The sequence below is a fragment of the Dipodomys merriami genome, unplaced genomic scaffold (assembly GCF_024711535.1).
Source record: "Dipodomys merriami isolate MVZ:Mamm:240054 unplaced genomic scaffold, mDipMer1.0.p SCAF_1394, whole genome shotgun sequence".
NCBI classification, from domain to species: domain Eukaryota; kingdom Metazoa; phylum Chordata; class Mammalia; order Rodentia; family Heteromyidae; genus Dipodomys; species Dipodomys merriami.
Window position 1 is genome coordinate 1 of NW_027202709.1, and position 20,804 is coordinate 20,804.

Here is a 20,804-nt window from a genome sequence, read left to right on the forward strand (position 1 = left end):
CCTCTTCCCTTCCCCTATAGCACTTCTGGGTAGAGTTTTGTATATGACTTTAAGCCGAGCTTTCTTCTTTTGTGGCTTATGTGATGTTCAGAGATTGAAGGCTTTGGTTTTTATCAGTGACTCAGAAAGAAGGAAAAGCACTACATCTAAAAAGTATTTGAGACTGATGCATAGATTGAAAAATATTTGTTCTAGATCACTTGTGTGCTGATTCCACTCCTGATAATTCTCCTCTTCCATGTGCTCTTCCTCCTTCTTTTGTGTTGCTACTTGAGTTTGAACTTAGGACCTTATGCTGTTGCTTAGCTTCCTTGCTCATAGCTAGTACTTCACCGCTTGAGGCACACCTTCATTTCTGGCTTTTTATTTGTTAATTGGAGATAAAAGTCTCATAGATTTGTCTGCCAGGGCTGGCTTTGAACCGTGATCCTCATATCTCAGCTTAGTGAGTAGCTAGGATTACAGGCATGAGCCTGTAGGATGGGTTTAAAAGTTGCCTTTCCTTTCTTTTCTCCAGTCTGTATTGGGTACATCATTCCATAGAAACATTGGGATGCACTCTGCTCTGAAAAAGTTGGCAGCATAAATTTAGATGCTTGTTTTGAGACTGGCTGGATTTTTCTGGAAGGAAGATGATCCCTAGTAAGTTGAGAAACATTTCATTGAGTCATTGCAGCACACATGGTGTGCAGCTGGCTGTGACAGAGACGGTGGCCCAGTATGTAGTTTGCAGACGCTTCCTTTTGTGGCAGTCACTACTGTAAAAGTCTTTAGCCTAGCACATAATAAAAACAAATAAACCCAGTAAATAAAAATGTTCCAGAATGTGCCAAGTGCTTGTTTTTCTTTTATAGTGCTTTCCAAGCATGGTGTCCGATACAGATGGAGTGTGGAGGTCGGAAGCTGGCTTCTGCCTTCTCTCCTGGGAGTCTGAATCTCTCCTCTCTGGAAGTGGAGATGGATACCCGGATGTGAGGGTTCCAGGACAGCTCTTCCAGCCACCTTATTTGACAAAGGGCCTTTCTTTTGAAATGTAACCATATTTGAACATGCCATCCTTTTCTTGTTGTTGAAGGTTTGAAGTTGAAGTCTGAAAAGCTCTTCCTCAGGAAAAACATAACTTATTCCAGGGAAATAGACGTTTAATATAGAGAACTACATACAGTGTATTATATAATGTTCTATCACACATATGTGTATTATGCATTTTATTATGTAGTATATGAACATTTTACATATTTTTATATTGAATGTATTTTGTGTCTTATATGCATATGTATGTATTTTATAGGAGGTCATATAATTCTAGTTACCATTTATGTATACCTATCATCTATGTATCTATGTAACATCTCTCTTTTATCATCTACAAATCTATTTTCTATCATTTCTATCTTGGATCAATTCTTTCTCTGTCTCTGTCTTCTATCGTCAATATGTCCCGTCTGTCTGTCTATCTCTCACATTACTGAGTGGACCAGGTCACTTCCTGTGACCTCCTCAGTGGGTGAGTGACATGAAATGCCCTTTCTCCCACTTGTTAATCACTCACAGAAATGGACCACTGTAAGTATGGAGAGCCTTACCTGCCATCTCTGAAACAGTGTTTCACTTCCTTGATAGCCATAGAGAGGGTATCCTGATCCCTAACACCACTTGGAGATCTGGAAAACACATGATGTTCTTCCTACTTTCCATCCCACCCCCAAAGGTCCTTAAAGCCTGCCTGGAGAGTCTATAGACAAACTGGATTTCTTTAGGGCAGATTGATTGTCCTCAGATGGGCTCCTTCTGGCCATTTAGATTAGCCTTTCATTGGGCAGGTAGGTAAGAAGTAGAGACATTTGCTTTCAGATAATTAGAGGGAAGACATTTGCTCTTAAAGTAGCTACGGAAGACTAATATCTGGACACAAGTTTATTTGTATTCCCAGGCCAGGTGGCTAACTGGGAATGTCAAGAAGCATTTGAGCCAGGCACAGTAGCTCATGTCTGTAATCGGAGCTACTCAAGAGGATGAAATCGGGAGGATTGTGATTTTTGGTGGCTACTGTGGTCAAAAAGTTCTCTGTACTCCTTTTTAGCCAATGAAAACCTGGGTATGGTGATATCATCCCAGGTACAATGGGAAACATGAACAGAAAGTTTGTCATCCCAGCCAGCCTGGGCATAAATGTGAGACCCTGTTTGAAACATGACGGTAGCATAAAGGGCTAGGTATGTGGCTCAAATGGTGGAGTGCAAAGCCCTGAGCTCAAACCCCAGTGCTGTCAATAAAACAAAACAGAAGACCAGCTTGAGCCCAGTTGTGGGCTCATTCCTTTTCTTTCTGTTCTCTCCTGGTTCTCTAACTGCTGTCTCTAACCGCTGACACCAAGGCAAAGATCTTGGTCTGAGTGGAGTCTTTGGCAGGTATGTGAAGAACCTGTAACATTTCGAATCCTATTATGTCAGATATGAGCAAATGCCAACTATTCATTATTATGTGATTGTTTTTCTCTTCGTGCATAAGTTAACAAAGTATTTATTGCTACTAATACATTATTATGTAATAATGTTTTCATAGTACTGTAATACTGACTCCTGCCCAGTCTTACTAATTGCATTTATTATCTTATTTTTCCTAAGGCAGTTTCTGTTATTTTTGCACTCTAACACTTGTTCTCTTATAACTCATCCTTTGTAGAGTGGATTATCCTGGAACTTTTATTTAACCTTTCTTGCTACTGTTTTGAGTCGTCATCCACCTTGCTGTCTAGTTATTTGTTCTCTCCGTCATTTTAGTTTCCTGTTGGGAGCTTGTCTTTGAGGCCTGGCCTCTGGTGCCACCTAGGGCCCCTGTGAGATTGGGACTGCCTGTGTGCAGGAAGCCAGAGACATGGGCTGCTTTTCCATCTGGTTTTTCCATCTGGCTTTTCCATGTACTTTTCTCCCTTGTATGTTTTCTCCCTCTTGACTTTTTCCACATTGATGGCAAAACGTTTGAAAACCAGGAGCTTCCTGCATCCACAATGCTACTATTATGCCGCGGTCCCAGGTAATAGGCACATGGCTGTTAACTTAGCACTTGCCACATACTGTTCCTGATCCCAGGACTAGGCTAGCTCATTTTTTTTCTCCAGTCTTCTTCTCTCTGAATGAAGATCACTATTGTCCTCACCACCACGATCATCATCCTCATGAATGGGGAGACTGTAGTGTTGGAGAATTCACTTAGAGCTTGATGTGGGGGCCCCTATGTGTGGCTCCAGAGATCACCACATAGCCATGTCTGTCCAGTGTGTATCCTCTCCTCTGGTCTCTTAATCACGGTCCTCCTCTGAGAGTCATCTCCCCTTGGATGGGCTTCTGCCAGTATCAAGACCGTTGAAATAGAGCAGAATTTCAAAAAATCATTTTATTTTGAGACTGGGCTGAGTAGAAGAATAGCAGGAAGGAATACTGTGAAGCTATTTTTTAAAAGAAGTATAAACCTAAATCCAAATCTGAATCTGTTAGCAGACTTTGTGATATAGCAATAATGGGATGTCCGATCCTCTAGATTAAAAATTGTAATGACCAGGCTGGGAAGGTGGCTCAGTGGTAGAGCACTTGCCTTGCTTGCCTGAGGCCTGGTTTCGATTCTTAGCACCACATAAGCAAAAAGAAAAAAGCCGGAAGTGGCACTGTGGCTCAAGTGGTAGAGTGCTAACCTTGAGCTGAAGTGCTGAGGGGCAGTGCCCAGCCAGGCCCAGGATTCAGGCCCCACGATCGGACCTCCCCCCCAAAAATATTGTAATGTCCAGCTTCATTAAAAAAAAGTAGCTGCTGGGCGCCAGTGGCTCATGCTTGTAATTCTAGCTACTGAGGAGGCTGAGATCTGAGGATTGCAGTTCAAAGCCAGCCAGGGCAGGAAAGACCATGAGACTCCTATCTCCAATAAACCACTAGAAAATCAGAAGTGGCGCTGTAGCTCAAGTGGTAGAGGGCTCGCCTTGAGCTGAAGAGCTGAGGGACAACGCCCAAGCCCAGAGTTCAAGCCCCATGACCACCACCAACAACAACAAAAAGTAACTGAGTGTAGGAATCTGTATTATTGTATAATGTAGTATAGAAATCCTATAATTCTATCTGCTGGTAGAGAGATTCTTGATGGTTTGGAGTTACTATAGATGATGATGATGATGATGATGATGATGATGATGATGATGATGATGATGATGATGAAGAAGAAAATTTATAAGAGTGAAAATTTCTGAGATGTATAAATGACTAAGAATGGTTTTGAAATTGTCAGAACCTAGGATGAACCTCTGATGAAGGTATTTTACAAAGATGGCTCTTCTTCCTCCTCAACATCCCTCCCCTGCCTCCCCACCCTCTGGTCATAGGCAACTTTCCATCACTATAGTCAGTACATGACTAGGTTAACTTACAACCAGAGGTGATTTATTGTGGCTCACATTTTAGAGGTGTTAGCCTATGATGGGCTGGCCCTGTTGCTTTGTGTAGGCAGCTCATTATGATGGACTGAAAGCCCTTACTCCATGGCCAGAAAGATAAAAAGAGTGATTCTAAGACCTATGCAAGGACGCACCCCCAGTGACCTAAAGATTTCCTACTAGGCCCCACCTTCTACAGTTTCCATTGCCTCTCACCAGAGCTGCACCTTGAACACGCAGGACTTTGTGATTGACACAGACCATAGCATCCCCTAATTGCTCTGAATCTATAAACCACATATCAGACCCCCCTAATGAATGATGGGATGAGCAAACCCAGTATATGGAATCATAATATAATCATCATAGATAGTCCCTGAAACCCATTAACTCAGAACAGGATGCTGGCCATTGTAACATCAAGGTGAATATGCTTATTTATCATGCTTATGCCATTTTTGTTAAAGTTATATACAGAGGCTCTGAATCCTTACCTAAGGGCTGTTATGCTAATTGAATCATTTTGGATTATCCCTCTTGATTCTTCTGGCTTATAAAGGGAGCATTTAGGAACTTTCACTGACTGAGATGCTCCTTACTAAATACTGATATGCTACCAACTTTATTGAGTGTGCTACCTAAAGACTTGCCGTAAAGAGCCATTATTTACTTCCTAGCTGAGAGCACAGAGGCTCAGAGAGGGCAAGTGAATTGCTCCGTGTTTCTCAGATCCCTGGCTGGCGGCAAGCACCTGTCCCTTCCTGTCCTGTTTGTTGCCAGCCTGGCACTTGAGCTGTTGACTCTGCCCAGCTGCTGCCCAGTGGAGTGGGTCTGACTGCCCAGCTGCTTGTCCAGAGGTCTGGGTCTGCTTCCTAAAGCTGGCTCACTTGTGCACTTCCCCACTGCCCAGCATTGACTCTGTGTGTTCCCCCCCGTATGTTTTACAGCTTTGGGGACATGCTGTCCTTCACATTGATGGCCTTTGTAGAGCTCATAGAGCATGGCATCGTGTCTTGGGACACGTTTTCGGTGGCGTTCATTAAAGAAGGTAAATGCAAACTGCTTTCCTAGGCTCCCATCACTCCCTCCTTTCAAGGGTACCATTCTCTGCTTTGAGGATTATTTTATCATTGTTTCCTTGGGTTATGTTAAAAGATAGGGGGGTGTGCATGGGTGTGTTTTAAGTAGGCCTATAAATGTGGGGCTCTGAACATTCTGGGTGAACGTGACCTTTTGTCCCTGCAGAGAACATAAAATGTTGTGTGGATGAGAACCCAGAGTTAAGGGAAACTGTGTTGTTGCTAAGGACACAGTGTCTTCGGATGTGCTACTGCATGGCTTCAGAACTCAAGAACTTGGCCGAGATGCCATCTTCACTATCCATCCCCAACCCCATGCTCAGCGACAGGGAAAGAGGCAAAGGAAGCTGATGTCCAGCACTCATGGGCTTAATGAGGAACTGAGGAGACTGAGGGTCTGCTTCAGGTGTCTTAGGTAGGGTCCTTCCTGCTGACTCATGGTCTTGGTGTAAGAAAGATTGCAGGTATTAACCACTTTTTTTTCCCCCTCATTTAAGATAAACTTTATTCCTAATGATAACAATTAGCATTTTTCTTGAGTATACATTGACGTCAGAAAGAATGTAAGGCACTTCACGTCTGTGCCAGACTGGCAAGTTTTCTTTTTTTTTTTTTTTTTTACAGTTTTTTTTTATTGTGAAAATACTGTACAAAGGGGTTATAGTTACATGAGCAAGGTAATGAGTACATTTCTTATCCAGCATTGTTGCCTCCTCCTTTGTTTTTCCCCTATCATCCCTACCCTCCCACCTCCTCAGCGTAAATTGTAAAGTTTGTTTTTCGACATAGAGTCTTGTACATCTCATTGTTGCAAAGGGTCAATCTGTATCACTATTTAAACAATTTGGTTTTTCCCCTTCCCTCCCCAAATTATATCAACACCAAATACAGTGAAAACAGAAGTTAGACCATGGGGGAGGGACATACAAAGCAACAAAAAAAATCATATGGTACCTTATAAAATACGTTAGAAATATTAGCAAGGAAGAAAAAAACCACTTTTGTCCCTATCTTTGGGTTCATTTTGCTTAACATCATCTTTTCTGAGCTTTTCTGCTTGTCCCAGACATAGAGTAGTTATTGCAAATAAGGGAAACCTTGGGACCTATGTTTCTTTGGGGCTGGCTTACTTCTTAATATAATTTTTTCCAAGTCTTTCCCTAACAAATGGGGCGATGTCATTCTTTCTGATGGAGGCATAGAATTCCATTGTGTATATATACCACATTTTCTTGATCGATTCATCTACTGAGGGGCATTTATGACTGGCTCTTCTTTCCAAAGGAATCAGGTAGAAGAATGGGCAGAGATGGGAATGTGTCAAGTCAAAAACTTCACTTGAGAGCTGGGTTTCTTCAAATGTTGGGAGAACATGGCAGCTGTTCCATTTTCTAATGAAAATGGTTTGCCTTTACTAACGTGAAATTTTCAGAAACCCACTTTAATTCTCAGGAAGCAAACTAAATTTAAAAATTGGATATATTTTTTAAAAGCAACTTGTTCCTGTTTCCTCATTTCCTTTGCCTTGCCACTTACAAAAAAGTCTCTTATATGACTTTGAAAATTAGTCACTAGAAAATTACTTACAGTTTTTGGGTAAGGTTCACTTTTTGTTAATTAGCTGGACCGTATTCAGCATCCTGACAGCCCCGGGTTTGTGCTGGCCTCTATGTTTTAAATGGAGCTTTATCTCGACAAAAATAATTAGGAAAAGCACTGACAAAAGGTGCTTCTCTCTGTGATCTTGAGTTGGCTTCTGATTGATGCCAAGTTCAGAGTACTTTGGAGAAATATTGTTCTTCTTGCCAGCCCTCTCTCCATGTCTGTTCTCTTTGTTATGTGTGCATTTAGATTTGAGTTTACCAATTGTAGCTGCAAGAACTAACACTATTTCCTAAATGCCATGGAACATGGAAGCCCTTGATGCTAGTATATTGTAGCGGTTTTTTTGTTTTGTTTTGTTGTTGTTGTTGTTTTCTGTGCTAGTCCTGGTGCCTAAATTCAGAGCCTGGGCTCTGTCCCTGAGGTTTTTTCCCTCAAGGCTAGCATTCTACCACTTGAGCCACAGCTCCAATTCCAGCCAGCCTGCCTGCCTCCCTCCCTCCCTCCTTCCCTCCCTCCCTTCCTTCCTCCTTCCCTCCCTATTTACTGCCTTCCTTCCTTCCTTCCTTCCTTCCTTTCTTTGTTTCTTCTTTCTTTCTTTCTCTTTCTGCCTTTCTGTCCTCTCTCCCTCCCTCCCTCCTTCCTTCTTTCCTTCCTTCCTTCTCTCTTTCTCTCTTTCTTTCTCTCTTTCTTTCTTTTCCTTCCTTCCTTCTTCCTTCCTTCCTTCCTTCCTTCCTTCCTTCCTTCTTTTTCTTTTTCTTTTTCTTTTTCTTTCTCTGGTAGTTTAGTAGAGATAAGAGTCTCACAGACTTTCCTGCTAGGGCTGGCTCCAAACTATGATCCTCAAATCTCAGCCAAATCTCAGCCTCCTGAATAGTTAGGATTGTAGGAGTGAGCAACTGGCACCCTGCTATGGAGTTGCTTTTTAATGACTTGGCTACTTAGAAGAGGGAAGGCCTGAAGAGAAAAGAAAGAGGACTTCCTGTGTTCTGAGTTGATTTTCCTCTAGCCAAGCATGGCCCTAGTGCCTAAAGAGGACTTCCTGTGTTCTGAGTTGATTTTCCGCTAGCCAAGCATGGCCCTAGTGCCTTCTCTCGGAAGGGAAGTTTCCTATGCATTCCCCTGAGGCCTTTGTTTTGAGGAGGCTCTGGCTTGCTGGGAAGATCAGATGATTCCACTGCCTAGACAACATCTAGCCATTGGGCTTCAATATTTTGTCTTCTAAAACTTGGAGAGATTTATGAACCTCAGCCAGATGATTTAAAATCAACCATGCAGCCCCATGGTTCTCTTCTGCCTTGATAATGTATGAGAATTTTGAGATCTACTTCCTCAGCTTCTGAAAACTGACCTAAGTAATTCTCTGATTTCGGGATTACTTTGTTTTGCTTGTGGTTGGTGGTACTGGTTTTGAACTCAGGGTCTCACATTTGCTAGGCAGGCGCATTACCACTGGAACCATGTCCCCAGTCCCCTTTTCCCTGTTCATTGTGTTTTAGACAGGGCCTAGCACTTTTTTGTTCTTTCTTTGTCTTGGCAGTGCTACGGTTTCAACTCAGGACCTCCTATTTTCCAGGCAGGTAGCTCTACCACTTAGCTACTCAACCAGCTAAGGCCTTCCATTTTTGCCCAGGGCTTACCTTGGCTCACAAGGTGAGATCCTGCTACCTATGCAGCCATTGTAGCTGGGATCGTATGGGTACATCACCATACACAGCTCTTTTTGGTGAGGTGAACAGTTGAGCAGAGAGGAAACTGAAAAGATGGTGTTTTAGGAACCCAAGGATGCAATGGACTGGAGGGCCCATGTTGTGTGTATGTACCGTTGGAAATATCTCAGGATATTAGAGTACCACACAGGAATCAGGACACCTGCTCAAAAGGAATTCAGCGAGGTTTTTCTTCCACAGAAAGTCATGATGCTGACAGGATGCCAAGTAAGCAAGTGGCAGGATATCTGCGCAGCTGTCTTATCTCTACTGTATTACAATTCTTATTCATTTGGTCAGAACTTAGTGTCACAATCTTGAATGAATGATTAGTTTGCAAAGGGTTAAAAGTTTATCTGAGCCATCAACTGAGACCAGGACTCCTGACTGAAGCCAGAAGTTGTGAGGAAAACAAGGGAAGTGGCATAGTTAAAATAGCTTCTTGTGAGTTGGTAGCAGCTATTCTTAACATGGTGGTGCTTGTGTCCAGCAATCACTCTACAGAAAAGATTCCAACTACTACATCCACTGAGTTTGTGCCCCAAAGAAAAATATCTCAAATGCATTCTCATGTTACTGGGGAGATTAAGCACTTAATGAGTATGGATACTTGAAAAAGTGAGGCAGTTAGGAAGGGAAGAAGAAGACTACAATGATACTTTTTCATACCATTTAATTTTGGGCCTTGTTGGAATAACCAAATGGATCCATTTAGATACTGAGAATGCTTACTTCGAGTAATTCATAGTCAGTGCTTTTTAATCTGTCCCTGCTTTAAATGAAATACCTGTGGGTCTTGCTCATCTTGGTGTCTCTGGAGGACCCGCTGTGTGGAACCAGGAATGCTTATCACTGAGGGCTGGGAGTTGGTAGTGGAGTGGGGGCTTGATAAAGTTAGCAAGCGGTGCTCACCTGTGAGACCCCTGGACTTTTGTCACATCCAGATTCTATATACAGAGGCAGGAAGGGAGCGAGCAATGAGGAAGAGCCCTTGGTAGAGAGAAAGTTAAGAAGTTCCGATCAATGAACTTTCTTGTGGGTTTTTCACTTTCCTTATGCCAGAGTCAGGAATTATACTGGAACAAGTTGGGCCCTGGCGGCTCACACTTGTAATGTTAGCTACTCAGGAGATTGAGATCTGAGGATCACAGTTAGAAGCCAGTCCTGCCAGGAAAGCCTTTGAGACTCTTCTCTCCAATTAACCATCAAAAAGCTGAAGTGGAGCTGTACCTCAAATGATAGAGCACCAGCCTTGAGTAAAAAGTGAAGGATAACATCCAGACCTTGATTTCAAGCTCCAGTAGGGGCATAAAAATTTATTTTTTAAAAAAGAATTAATTGGAACAATGAAAATGAATGGAGTGGGGGGGGTGGCGGATTCAGGCATTTACATTCTTCTTAGAAAAGATGTAATTTACATTAAAACCCAGGGCAGAGCATGATGGCCATTGGATTTTTGTCAGTAGGCTTCCCTTGGTAGGCCCTGTAAAGAGCTTGTTAAATTGCAGCAGATGTGAGGAGCAGAGCTGACACCTGCCTGGGACAATAAACACATTCGCAGGAGAAGAGCCAAAGCAGTCTTTAAAGGATTGTTAACATCCTCATGCCTTTCCTGCAGTTCCTATAGTAAAATAATTGCCTTTTGGAACATGAAACCAGGCTCACTCCTGTTTTTCTGCACCTCATTCTTTCTTACCTACTGAGGTATAAATGAAGTGAGGCAGGTGGGGTGTGGAGATCTGAAGTAGGCTCCTGTTTGGATCTGTTCCCCCATTCTGGCTCCCATATGGAGGGTGTGGACTGCAAGTATGGGATGGTAGCTAGAATGGTGTGTGTACACTGGCATTTCACCCCTTTAGGGAAGGAGGGAGTCTGAGGGGAGGGCCTGACTGGACCACAGAAGGGGATAAATTTGTGTTTAAGTGGGACTCAGGGAGTGGTTACTTGTCACAAAATAATGATGGCTTTTAAGAAAGCCATCATGTTGATACAATAATGGCCTTTTTAGTGTGGGTTGTCAACAGATTGTAGTAAATCTTAATGAGATGTTTAAAATAAAACCTTTATGGTAACCATGTGTCTGGACTGCCTTGCTCCATTATCGTAACCCTTCTTTTATTTTCCTTTCCTATTATATTGTGGTTGGTTGTAGTTAGGGATTCAAGGATTGATTTCCCCTTAGGGAATGCATTTGAGAACTTGAAACTATTACATTTTTTAGCACTGCTAATTTAAAGAGTTTTCTTTTTGCTACCTGTGGGGGAGATGATAATTTTTTTAACCCTAGAAGGAGAGGTTTTCTTCCCTCTTTTCTTCCTCTTCCTCCTCTTCCTCCTCCTGCTCCTCTTCCTTTTCCTCTTCCTCTTCCCCCACTTCCTCCACTTCCTCCCCCTCCTCTACTTTCTCATCTTTATAATTTGGAATAGCCAGCTGCTGAAAACTTGCCATTTGAATTGCATTGATGAGTGTGATTTGTATGTGAGGAATATATCAGAACATAAGAGTTGTGGATGGAATGAATGAATGAATGAAGGAGCAGCCTGGGGAGGGGAGAGGAATGGCCGTGCTTTACACTGAATTTATCCCCTCAGAGAAATGCGCCAGTCCGTGTAACGTACATGATAAAATTGTCTGCCTTGGAAAGCTGAAACTCAGAACACAATAGTCTGGGGGAAACCAGGCAGAATAATTCTTTGAAGATACCCAGTAAAGAAATGTCCAGTTATCAGTGATTATAAGAGAGGTTTCTTTGTGTTTGGTAGGATTTCACCAATCTCAATGGGGACTGGGTGTATTTCTTGCTACTTTGAATTATGCTCCATCCTTAGAATCAGATATCCTCGCTGAGTTCCTGATGTGCTTAATTTTTTTCCTCCTTTCCCTGTTGACTCTATGAGCCATCCATGATGTACTTCTTGGGTTTTCAGATAGCAAGTTTTGTGAACAAGTCGGCCATGGACATCTCAATCCTGCAGCGGTCCTTGGCCATTTTGGAGTCCATGGTGCTCAATAGCCATGACCTCTACCAGAAGGTGGCACAAGAGATCACCATTGGCCAACTCATTCCTCATCTTCAAGGGTAAGCATGCTGCTCTCCTGGGGAGAGGTTGTTATCTCTGGGGAAGGAGCTGTTCTCTTTGGAGAGGGGCTTCCCGTAGCCACAGAGATGCTGCAAATTATTTTGTACTATTCTACTAAATATACAAACAAATATCCCTTTCCTTTTTTTTTTCGGTTGTATTTACTGTACCACTTGAGCCATACCCCACCCCATTTTTCCTTTATCTGCTTTTGTTTTTGTTTTCAATAAAGTCTTGCATTTTTGCTCAGGCTGATCTTGGACAGTGATCTTCTTTCCTATGGAGGCTAGCTGGGGTTATAGGTATGAACCACCAAGCCCAGCTTATTTGTTAAGATGTAGGAGTTGCTGACTTTTTGTCTATGTTGGCCACAAACCTTGGTCCTCTTGATCTCTACCTCCTGAGTAGCCAGGATTATAGTATGTCACCACACCTGGCAGCCTTGGTTTATGGTGAGTCATGCACCTCTCTCTCCCCTTACACTGACATGGCAAGGTGACTTCTTATCCTTGAGGACTGCTTTGTCTGTCCTTGGCATTGCTCTGTCCACGGCCCCTTGCCCTGGGAAAACCTTTGGCTTTTAACCTGTCTTTGTGGCTATCAGTAGAGTTTTTCTTTTTAAGGCATAAAGCAATTTGCTCTCCTAAGTTCTTAACCGAGGGTGACCTAACTGTATAATGTTTTCTGTAATATTACGAACACCTTCAGAATTCATTAGAAATTTTATGCTAGACATTTTCAAGCAGTCTTTCCTCCCTTCTTTTGATAGAACTGAACTAAGGCTTTATGCTTCTAAACAGTCTACCACTGAGCCACACTGTAACTCTTCACTAGGAATCTTTTATTGTAGTTATTTGAAGGAGTTTCATTTCAACCTGCCAATTTATTTATTTTATTTTTATTTTTATTTTTTTGGGTCCGGTCGTGGGACCTGAACTCTGGGCCTGGGCTCTGTCCCTCAGCTCTTCAGCTCAAGGCTAGCGCTCTACCACTTGAGCCACAGTGCCACTTCCAGCTTTTTTCTTGTTGCTTATGTGGTGCTGAGGAATCGAACCCAGGGCCTTAGGCATGCAAGGCAAGTGCTCTACCACTGAGCCACCTTCCCAGCCCTCAACCGGCCATTTATGAGTGTACAACATCTTGGTTTGTGTCACCTCTTCCATCTCTCCCAGCCCCACTCATCCACTTAAGTTTTCTGGGTCCATCTTCACAAGTGTACATTGAAAATTGTGACTGTATTTACCTACCCTTCCTCTCTCTACTTAGCTTCCTTGTATTCCTGATATTAAACTGTCAGTTAATTGTTCAGAGGGGTTTCACCCCTGTACATATACTGCTCTCAGCACTGAGTGGTCACTCATAGCAGTTGTGCATCTGTTGTTTCCAGCTTAGGGGTGCTGGAAGTCTGCTCTCAGTGCTCACTACAGGTCTACAGAGGATCCTCCCTTTTCTTCTCCCCGTGGGAGGAGCCATGTTGCTGTGTAATGATGAGGTTTATTATGGCCTCCCTCTGGGCTGGCTCACCTCATCTGAGTTCTGCTGCCATTTTACTTTTGCAGAACCGATCAGGAAATTCAAACCTGTACCATCGCTGTCATCAATGCACTCTTCCTGAAAGCTCCTGACGAGCGCAGGCAGGTGAGCTGTGTTGCTTCCATTTTTGTGTCCAGGGTTGGGAAGTGTTTGTGCAGAGGATGCCTTCTCCTTCCTTTCTGGGGGTCTTGGAGGGCTGCTTTGTGGCTCTGGCTCCTGCCATGTCACCAAGCAGGGTGTAGGGGAGGGAGGAGGTGGAGACTTGGGTAAGCCATTGACTGAAACGAGTGTTTGGCCCTAAGAACCCTTCCCTAAAATCTCAGAGCACACAAAGATGGGAGCCTGGCTGATGTGATGGCCTCTGAGGTGGAAGCCCCCAGGGTCTTCTGTCATCTAGTCATTCACCAAGGCCAGGGAGGTGTCGTCCCCATTTTTCAGAGGTGTCCTGCCTGCTCAGGAGAACAGTAGATGCGAAAGCGAGAGAACGAGAGGGGGCAGCTGAAGATGATGCTTGTGGTGGAGATCACCATGCTCATGTATGAGAGGTGCTCTTTGCTTGGTCCTAGATCTTCTGACCCTTGGGGTCATGGGTGGGGGAACTGAGCCATTCATTTGTATCTTTGTGTATAGAGGGAAGGGAGAATCCCTTAAAGGTACACAGAAGAAACCTAACTTTTGGGGTTCTTTGGACTATAAATTCTTTGATTCTTTCTCAAATAGGGGATGGAACAGAATAAAGAGTTTTGGTATGTTTTGGAATTTAGCTTAGTCCTCAAAGACCATTAATTTTTTTTTTTAATTCTACCTGCATAACATAGAATGTGTTACCCTGACCACAGTTCACTGCCATAGGAGTTCACTAAGGAGATCATGGCATCTGCCAGGAAATTTTTCACAAGAGTGTAGAAAGCTAACCTGCTACATAATGCTGTGCATAGAATCAGACTTTATTTATCCTATTTATCTTATCTTCATGTTTCCAAGGATTTTAATATCAGTTATTAAATGTGAGGGATTCTGATTTGTTTTCCATTTAGGATTGTTGGTTCATTTCTAGGAGTTACATTTCCATGGTTTCATTATTGTTTTGTTTTTGTTTCCCTGCTGGGCCTTTCCAAGCTCTGCCACTTGAGCCATACCTTCACTTCTAGCATTTTGCCAATTATGTAAAGATTAGAGTCAATGGGAGGGGCTGGGAAGGTGGCTCAGTGGTAGAGCACTTGCATGCATGAGGCCCTGGGTTCGATTCCTCAGCACCACATAAGCAAAAAGAAAAAAAGCCAGAAGTGGTGCTGTGGCTCATGTGGTAGAGCACTAGCCTTGAGCTGAAGAGCTGAGGGACAGCGCCCAGGCCCAGAGTTCAGGCCCCTTGACCGGGCCCCCCTCCCCCCCCCCCAAAAAAAAAAAGAGTCAATGGGATTTTTCTACTCAGGCTGATTTTATATTATGATTCTCATATTTCAGACTTCTAAATAGCTTGGATTATAGCCATGAGCACAGGCATTGGGCTGTATTTGTAGTTCCTAAAATTTAATTATATTTTCAGTTAAAAGAGTTGGTTTAAAAAAAAGTAAAAAAAAAAAAAAAAAAAGAAAGAAAGAAAGACCAAAAGGAAAGAAGTGTGAAAGCTTCTTTCATTACCTTCCCAAAGAGAGACTTGCTACAATTTCATAGTACCCATGTACTTTCCATGGCTGTGGGTCATCCTGCTTTGTTCTATGCAAATATTTGCCTAGTTGTGTCTTTTGTTTTGTTTGTTTTTGGTCCGAGACCAGGACTCGAACTTGATATCTAATGCTTTTGTTCAATGATGTTCACTTTCTACCAATGGAGCCACTCCCCCAGCCCAGAGTTTTGTTTGTATTTTTAACCAACACTCGGCATACTACATGTACTGTCTTTATAGAAAACTTCTGTTAAGATTAAAACTATGTTGTAGACATCATTCCGTATTGGTGTATCTATCTATATATTTATATGTTTCTGTCATTTCAGTGCTATGAAAATCTCCCCATGGACTCTCATGTTTACTCAAACTATTCCCTAAGACAGATATCTCTCATGTTCACAAAAATCCTTCTGTTTTCTCTCTGTTCTAGCTTCTGTTTCTTAGGAGAGTACTATCAAATATTCAGTTGTTCCTTAATGAAATATTTATTGTCATCTTCTGCTTGCTGAATATCATGCCTGGAACTTGGGATACAAAGAAGCACATGGAGTCCACTGTGCCCCCAAGAACACACAGTCTTATGCATATATATGTATATGTATATATATATTTTTGTAAGTAGATAGTCAATGACTAGTAGCTGTTGGACAGGAAATAGCCTTCTAACTATTGGCGACTATCTTGTGGCTGTCTATGTGTATCTGTAATTATTCTACATTTCTATCATTTCAATGTTATAAAATCATATTAACCTATAGATGAAATAGGAGCACAAAGCATATTTTTTATTTTCTTTTTTTGGTGACTATTGGGCTGCACTTTTCATTTGCAAAAGGAATACAATATTTATAAAAAGCAATATTGGAGATGTATGTATAGAGGTCCTTTCGGTCTTTTGTTTGTTACCTGCTCCAAAAAAAAATCAAACCTAACCAAGCCAGATCAACCCTCACCCAAGAGCTACTGTATTTAGCTGGGGAAGAATCATGTAGTAGAGATGGCCGATGGTGTTTTCTGGGCTTGCCTTCAGCTTGTGTCTCAAGATGTGGTTGCCTTTGCTTTCTTGTTTTTGAGGGCAGGAAGATGACCTGATCATGGATTTCCATTTCTATGTCTTCTGGTCCCATATAAGTGTAAAAGGTGTTCACAGTCCTCCCTAGGCAGTGGGTTGGCAGGGCATTGCATCAAAGTTGCCAACAGCTCTGAATTTCCATCTCTTCTTCTCTCTTGCTTGCTCTCCTTTCTGTGGTGGCATTGGCGCTGTTAGGTTGATGTAGACAACAATGTTGACATCCTTGGGTGTCCTCTGACTGTAAGTCATCCATGTTCCCTCTGTGGACCCTGCTGTCTCAGTCTGCCCTCATCCATCCTGCCTGTACCCCTTACATCCCCTCGAGTTCCTTTCCTCATGTTCTTCGCTCCCCTGGCTTTCTGTACATTTATTTTCACCTTAGTAGATATCATGGTTCTGTTGTTTTTCATTGTAGCTTAGTTTCTTCTCTATTCAGTACAACTCGTAGCACCGAAAAAAAAAATCCCCAGCACAGACTGGCATTCTAGTGTCTTCCTGCATATGAGCAGTATTTTGACTTTTTCTTAGTGTGTCCCAAGGATGTGGCTTGACTATGAATTTTCTCCCTTATTCCTTCCAAAGAGGGCCTGTGAATCATTTCATCTCATAAAACCATCCTCAAGTACTCTGCTGAGGCCAGGAGAGGCTGGAGCACAACTTATATCATGCAGAAGCCAAGGGAGAATTCCACAGCATCACATCTGGCCAGATATTTGTCCATCTGAAACCCCATGTGGTTCATTTGCATAGCTTGCTGATCCAGCTCTGGGGTGTATGCCATTTGCCCTTGGTTCTGCACGCAGGTAGATGAACTTGCTTTTAGGTGAGTTAGGGATTTTAGGGTGATGGTTCTCCAACATCAGGATGTCCTTGCTGTGGGTGTGTGTTGTCTGGTCATCTTCATACAATCTAAGAAAAGCGGGTACAGGGTCCTTCCTCTACCCACTCAACAGCTCAAAGCTAGCTCTTTACCACTTGAACCACACCCCCACTTCTTCTTTTTGCTGGTTAATTGGAGATAATTCCAGTCTCCTGGGGCTGGCTTTAAACCAGATTCTCAGATCTAAGACATCTGATTGGCTGGCCAGAATTACAGGTATGAGCCACTGGTGCCCAGCCTCTGATGCACTTTTTGAGTGGAAAACCATTAGTTTCTGGAGAGTGATTTTTCTAGAAGGAAAAAAATTCCATATATATATATACACATATATATATATGTATATATATGTATTCATATATATATGCCTTTGTACTTGGCTTTTATAATCCAAATGGAATATCCAGCCTTATCATGGAATACTAGTACCTTCCAAGGCCACAGTTTTCTAAGAAATACTGCTGATATCCAGGCCCTGAAGCACACGGGAAGAATGACACTTGGTTGTGTGGAAAGCATGCCTGTCTTTCTAACCAAAGCCTTTGTGTGGGGTGTTTTTCTTCCCCAGGAAATGGCAAATATTTTGGTTCAGAAGCAGCTGCGTTCCATCATTCTAACAGTGAGTACCTAACTGGGGAGGAAGGGCCTGGTGCAACTTTAGTGTCCCTTCTGTGACTGATCTGCACTTTGTTCTCCACTGTTTGGTGAAGGCTAGGGCTAGGAAGGAGGGAAGATGGTGGGCTCTGAGAGTCAGAATCAATATTTCTGTCCCACAGGAAGCATCCTTCATAGTGGACCTACTGTAGGAGTAAAGATGACATGATTGGGCCTCTGAGCTGGAGCCCGCCTTCCTGTGGTGGTTTTCTACACATACGGTTTAGCTTTGTAAGGAAAGGAATCAGAACTCCACAACTTCTAATACCTAGCACCATGGTGCTGCCCCAGTTTTTCTGGGGGAAAGCAGTTTACTTTTCACTGAGTTGTGAGCTGGAGATTCAAGCACTGAGACAGAGGTAGCTCCCTGTGCCATGATGGTGTTGGCTTCTGGCAGTGTTCCTGCACTTAGTTTGCTTCTGTAGGGTGGGAACAAGGTTGCTTTAGTTCTTGGAAGTTGGATGCGTGGGTAGGGGACTATGATGGTGGTGACACCATTTCCCCCCCTGTGACCTGGGGGAGCCAGGGCCCGACCCTTTCCTTTAAGAGCCTCCCCACCCTCTGTTTCGTCTTCTGCACACAGAAGATCTTTTCCTGCCTCTGAGTCATCAGGGAGAGCTCTGAGCTCACATGTATGTTGGCTTTCCTTCTGAAGGGTGAGCCACCAGGCTTCATTCCTGGTTGCATCTAGATGCAGACTGCCCAGCCTCCACTTGGGCCTGTTGATGATGTTTAGTTTGTGGTCTGCCGTTTCTTTTTTTGGTAAGTATTTTAACAAAGTATTTCTGCAGCATGTCATCCTTGCCCAGCGGGCCATCAACAACGAGATGGCCCACCAATTATATGTTCTCCCAAGTGCTCACCTTCAACCTCCTGGAAGACAGTATGATGACCAAAATGGACCCCCAGGATCAGGTAGGTGTGCATCTAACAGCAGTAACATGTGACAAACAGAAAGTGCAATGCCACCAGCCATCTTTCTGCTAGCAACTCTGAATCCTGGAGTTTGTGAGGATCCTATAAGTATTGTATTACTTTCTTAGGGCTTGGGGATATGGCTTCTCAATATAGGTGAATACCTATAGATAATAAAACCAATTGATCATAGCTGGATGCTGATGGCTAACAATTGTCATCCTAGATAGGAAGCTGAGATCTGAAGGTCCTGGTTCAAAGCTAGCCAGGCAGGAAAATCTGTGAGACTCATACCTTCTATTAACTAGCAAAAACCTGGAAGTGGAATAGCTCAAGTATAGAATGGAAGCCTTGAGTGAAAAAGCAAAGTAAGAGCATGGGGATTTGAGTTTGAGCCCCAGTGCTAGCAATAAATAAAGGCTTCCATTAGGCCCTGAACATGCATGTGGTTTTTTGTTTGGTGAATAAGGGAGTAATTTTAAAGTGGAAGCTCACTGGCACTGAGTATATTCACATTGTTATGAAAACATTACCAAGTATCATCAGGCAAAACTGAATTTCTGGGTCCCCTAAACAATAACTCCATTTGAGCTATCCTGCAAGCCCTGGCCAGCTTGCTCCATTTTGCTTCCTGTTGCTGTGGTGTGGCTACACAGAAGTATTCTAGGCAACACTTGTCACCTATTATCTGCCTTATTTCACTCCACCTAGTACCTTTAAGGTTTGTCCTTGTGTATGCTGTCCCTGACGTTTTGTGCTCAAGGCTAGCACCCTATCACTTGAGCCTCAGCTCCACTTCTGGCTTTTTTGGTGGTCAGCTGGAGATAAGAGTCTCATGGACTTTCCTACCTGAGCTGGCTTTGAACTGCTATCCTCAGATCTCAGCCTCGTGAGTAGCTAAGATTACAAGCCTGAGCCACTGGCACTATGGAATTCTGTTCCTGCTGTTTGTGAATGTCATGTGCTCATCCATTTACTATGGATGGACAAGGAAGGGCACAGGGGTTGGTTCTTCTTTGGGATCTTCCTTTTATTTTGGTTTCCTGTTAGTTTTGATGATGTGTCCTTGATTAGTGGAGTAAAAGATCCATTGCGACTGCAGAACTGCTCACGGGCCTTGTGAGCCTCTTGCTTTGTAGGTAGCAGTGGGCCCTCCCAGACTCTACCTCAGCCTACGCCCCTCACTGCCTCCCTTCGCAATTAGGGCCTCATCTAGGCCAGGTCCCTGGCAACTGGTTACCAATATTCCATATGAGATGGCAGCTGGGGTCACTGGAGAGATGCCAAGCTTGAGAAGCCGGGGGAGGGGAAAAGGGCAAAGTGTGCTCAGCTCTCATTTAGAACATGGCTTGACTTTTATCTGGTTTTCTTTTACTCTAAAGCATGATTCATTTGGACTCTGGGGGTGAAGAAAAAGAGAGTTGATGTCTCTTTGCACAATGACAGCAGATTCCTCTCCCTCCCTCAATCTAGGCTCAAAGAGACATCATATTTGAACTTTGAAGAATTGCTTTTGATGCAGAGACTGAACCTAATAATAGCAGCAGCAGCTTGGAGAAATGCAAGTCCATGTATACCCGGGATTACAAGAAACTTGGCTTCATTGTAAGTGAGTTCTCTCCTTCCACTCCCTGGGTGACCTCAGCCGCTGCCAGAAGCTTGTGGTCCTTGTGTGCTCTGTAAAATCGCTTCCACATTTCCAGATGTTAAATAGCATCCCATGACAGTTTCTTCTGGCTGCAGGGGATGGAATAAGTTGCACAAGTGTGAGTGAGTGCTGCGTTTGTTTACTCGGTGGTGATTAAGTGTAGCCAAGAATAATCAGTCTGGAACACATGTGGCTTTCCTCAGACCTGCTCCTTCAGATGGGGCTGAGGGATGGAGACAGTTCTGGATGCGTCTTACGATTTGGTGTGGGACTGAATAACTTACACACGTCAAGTCCACATCGGAATCCAACCCAGAGTCTCCTGGAATGTATGTAATACATCACAAGATTTGTACAATTTGTTTTCCTGAGAGCTTTGTCTTGCTGAAGACACCAATATGGTTGTTCTCCTTTGGGCATTCTTGTTGTTGTTGATTATTTGTTTTTTTCATTCTGTGAATCTGACCCTAAGGTGTCCAGAACAGCCTCTTTTTTTCCCCTCAATAACACCACTTTATGCATGCTATAAAAACTTTACAGGAATGT

At 43.1% G+C, this 20,804-nt stretch overlaps 1 protein-coding gene across 25 annotated transcripts in view; it reads left to right on the top strand.

Annotated features, from left to right (window-relative positions):
* Positions 1-5,350: 5,350 nt before the first annotated feature.
* The window catches only part of LOC138825660 (engulfment and cell motility protein 1-like), an 84,752-nt gene continuing 69,298 nt past the window's right edge, over positions 5,351-20,804 (top strand). For 12 of the 25 annotated variants that reach the window (XR_011371464.1, XR_011371463.1, XR_011371471.1 and 9 more), the window contains exons 1-8: positions 5,351-5,468; positions 11,738-11,889; positions 13,450-13,528; positions 16,360-16,404; positions 17,610-17,660; positions 18,487-18,610; positions 19,322-19,499; positions 20,084-20,215. Coding sequence is in view for 3 of the 25 variants with exons in the window: in XM_070020333.1 (XP_069876434.1) it covers positions 5,421-5,468; positions 11,738-11,889; positions 13,450-13,528; positions 16,360-16,404; positions 17,610-17,660; positions 18,487-18,610; positions 19,322-19,499; positions 20,084-20,215 (809 nt within the window). In the remaining 22 variants the exon portion in view is untranslated. Of the gene's footprint in view, positions 5,469-5,665; positions 5,915-11,737; positions 11,890-13,449; positions 13,529-16,359; positions 16,405-17,609; positions 17,661-18,486; positions 18,611-19,321; positions 19,500-20,083; positions 20,216-20,804 lie in introns of those variants that run through there. The other 13 variants (XR_011371477.1, XR_011371478.1, XR_011371479.1 and 10 more) reach the window with 4 other exon arrangements.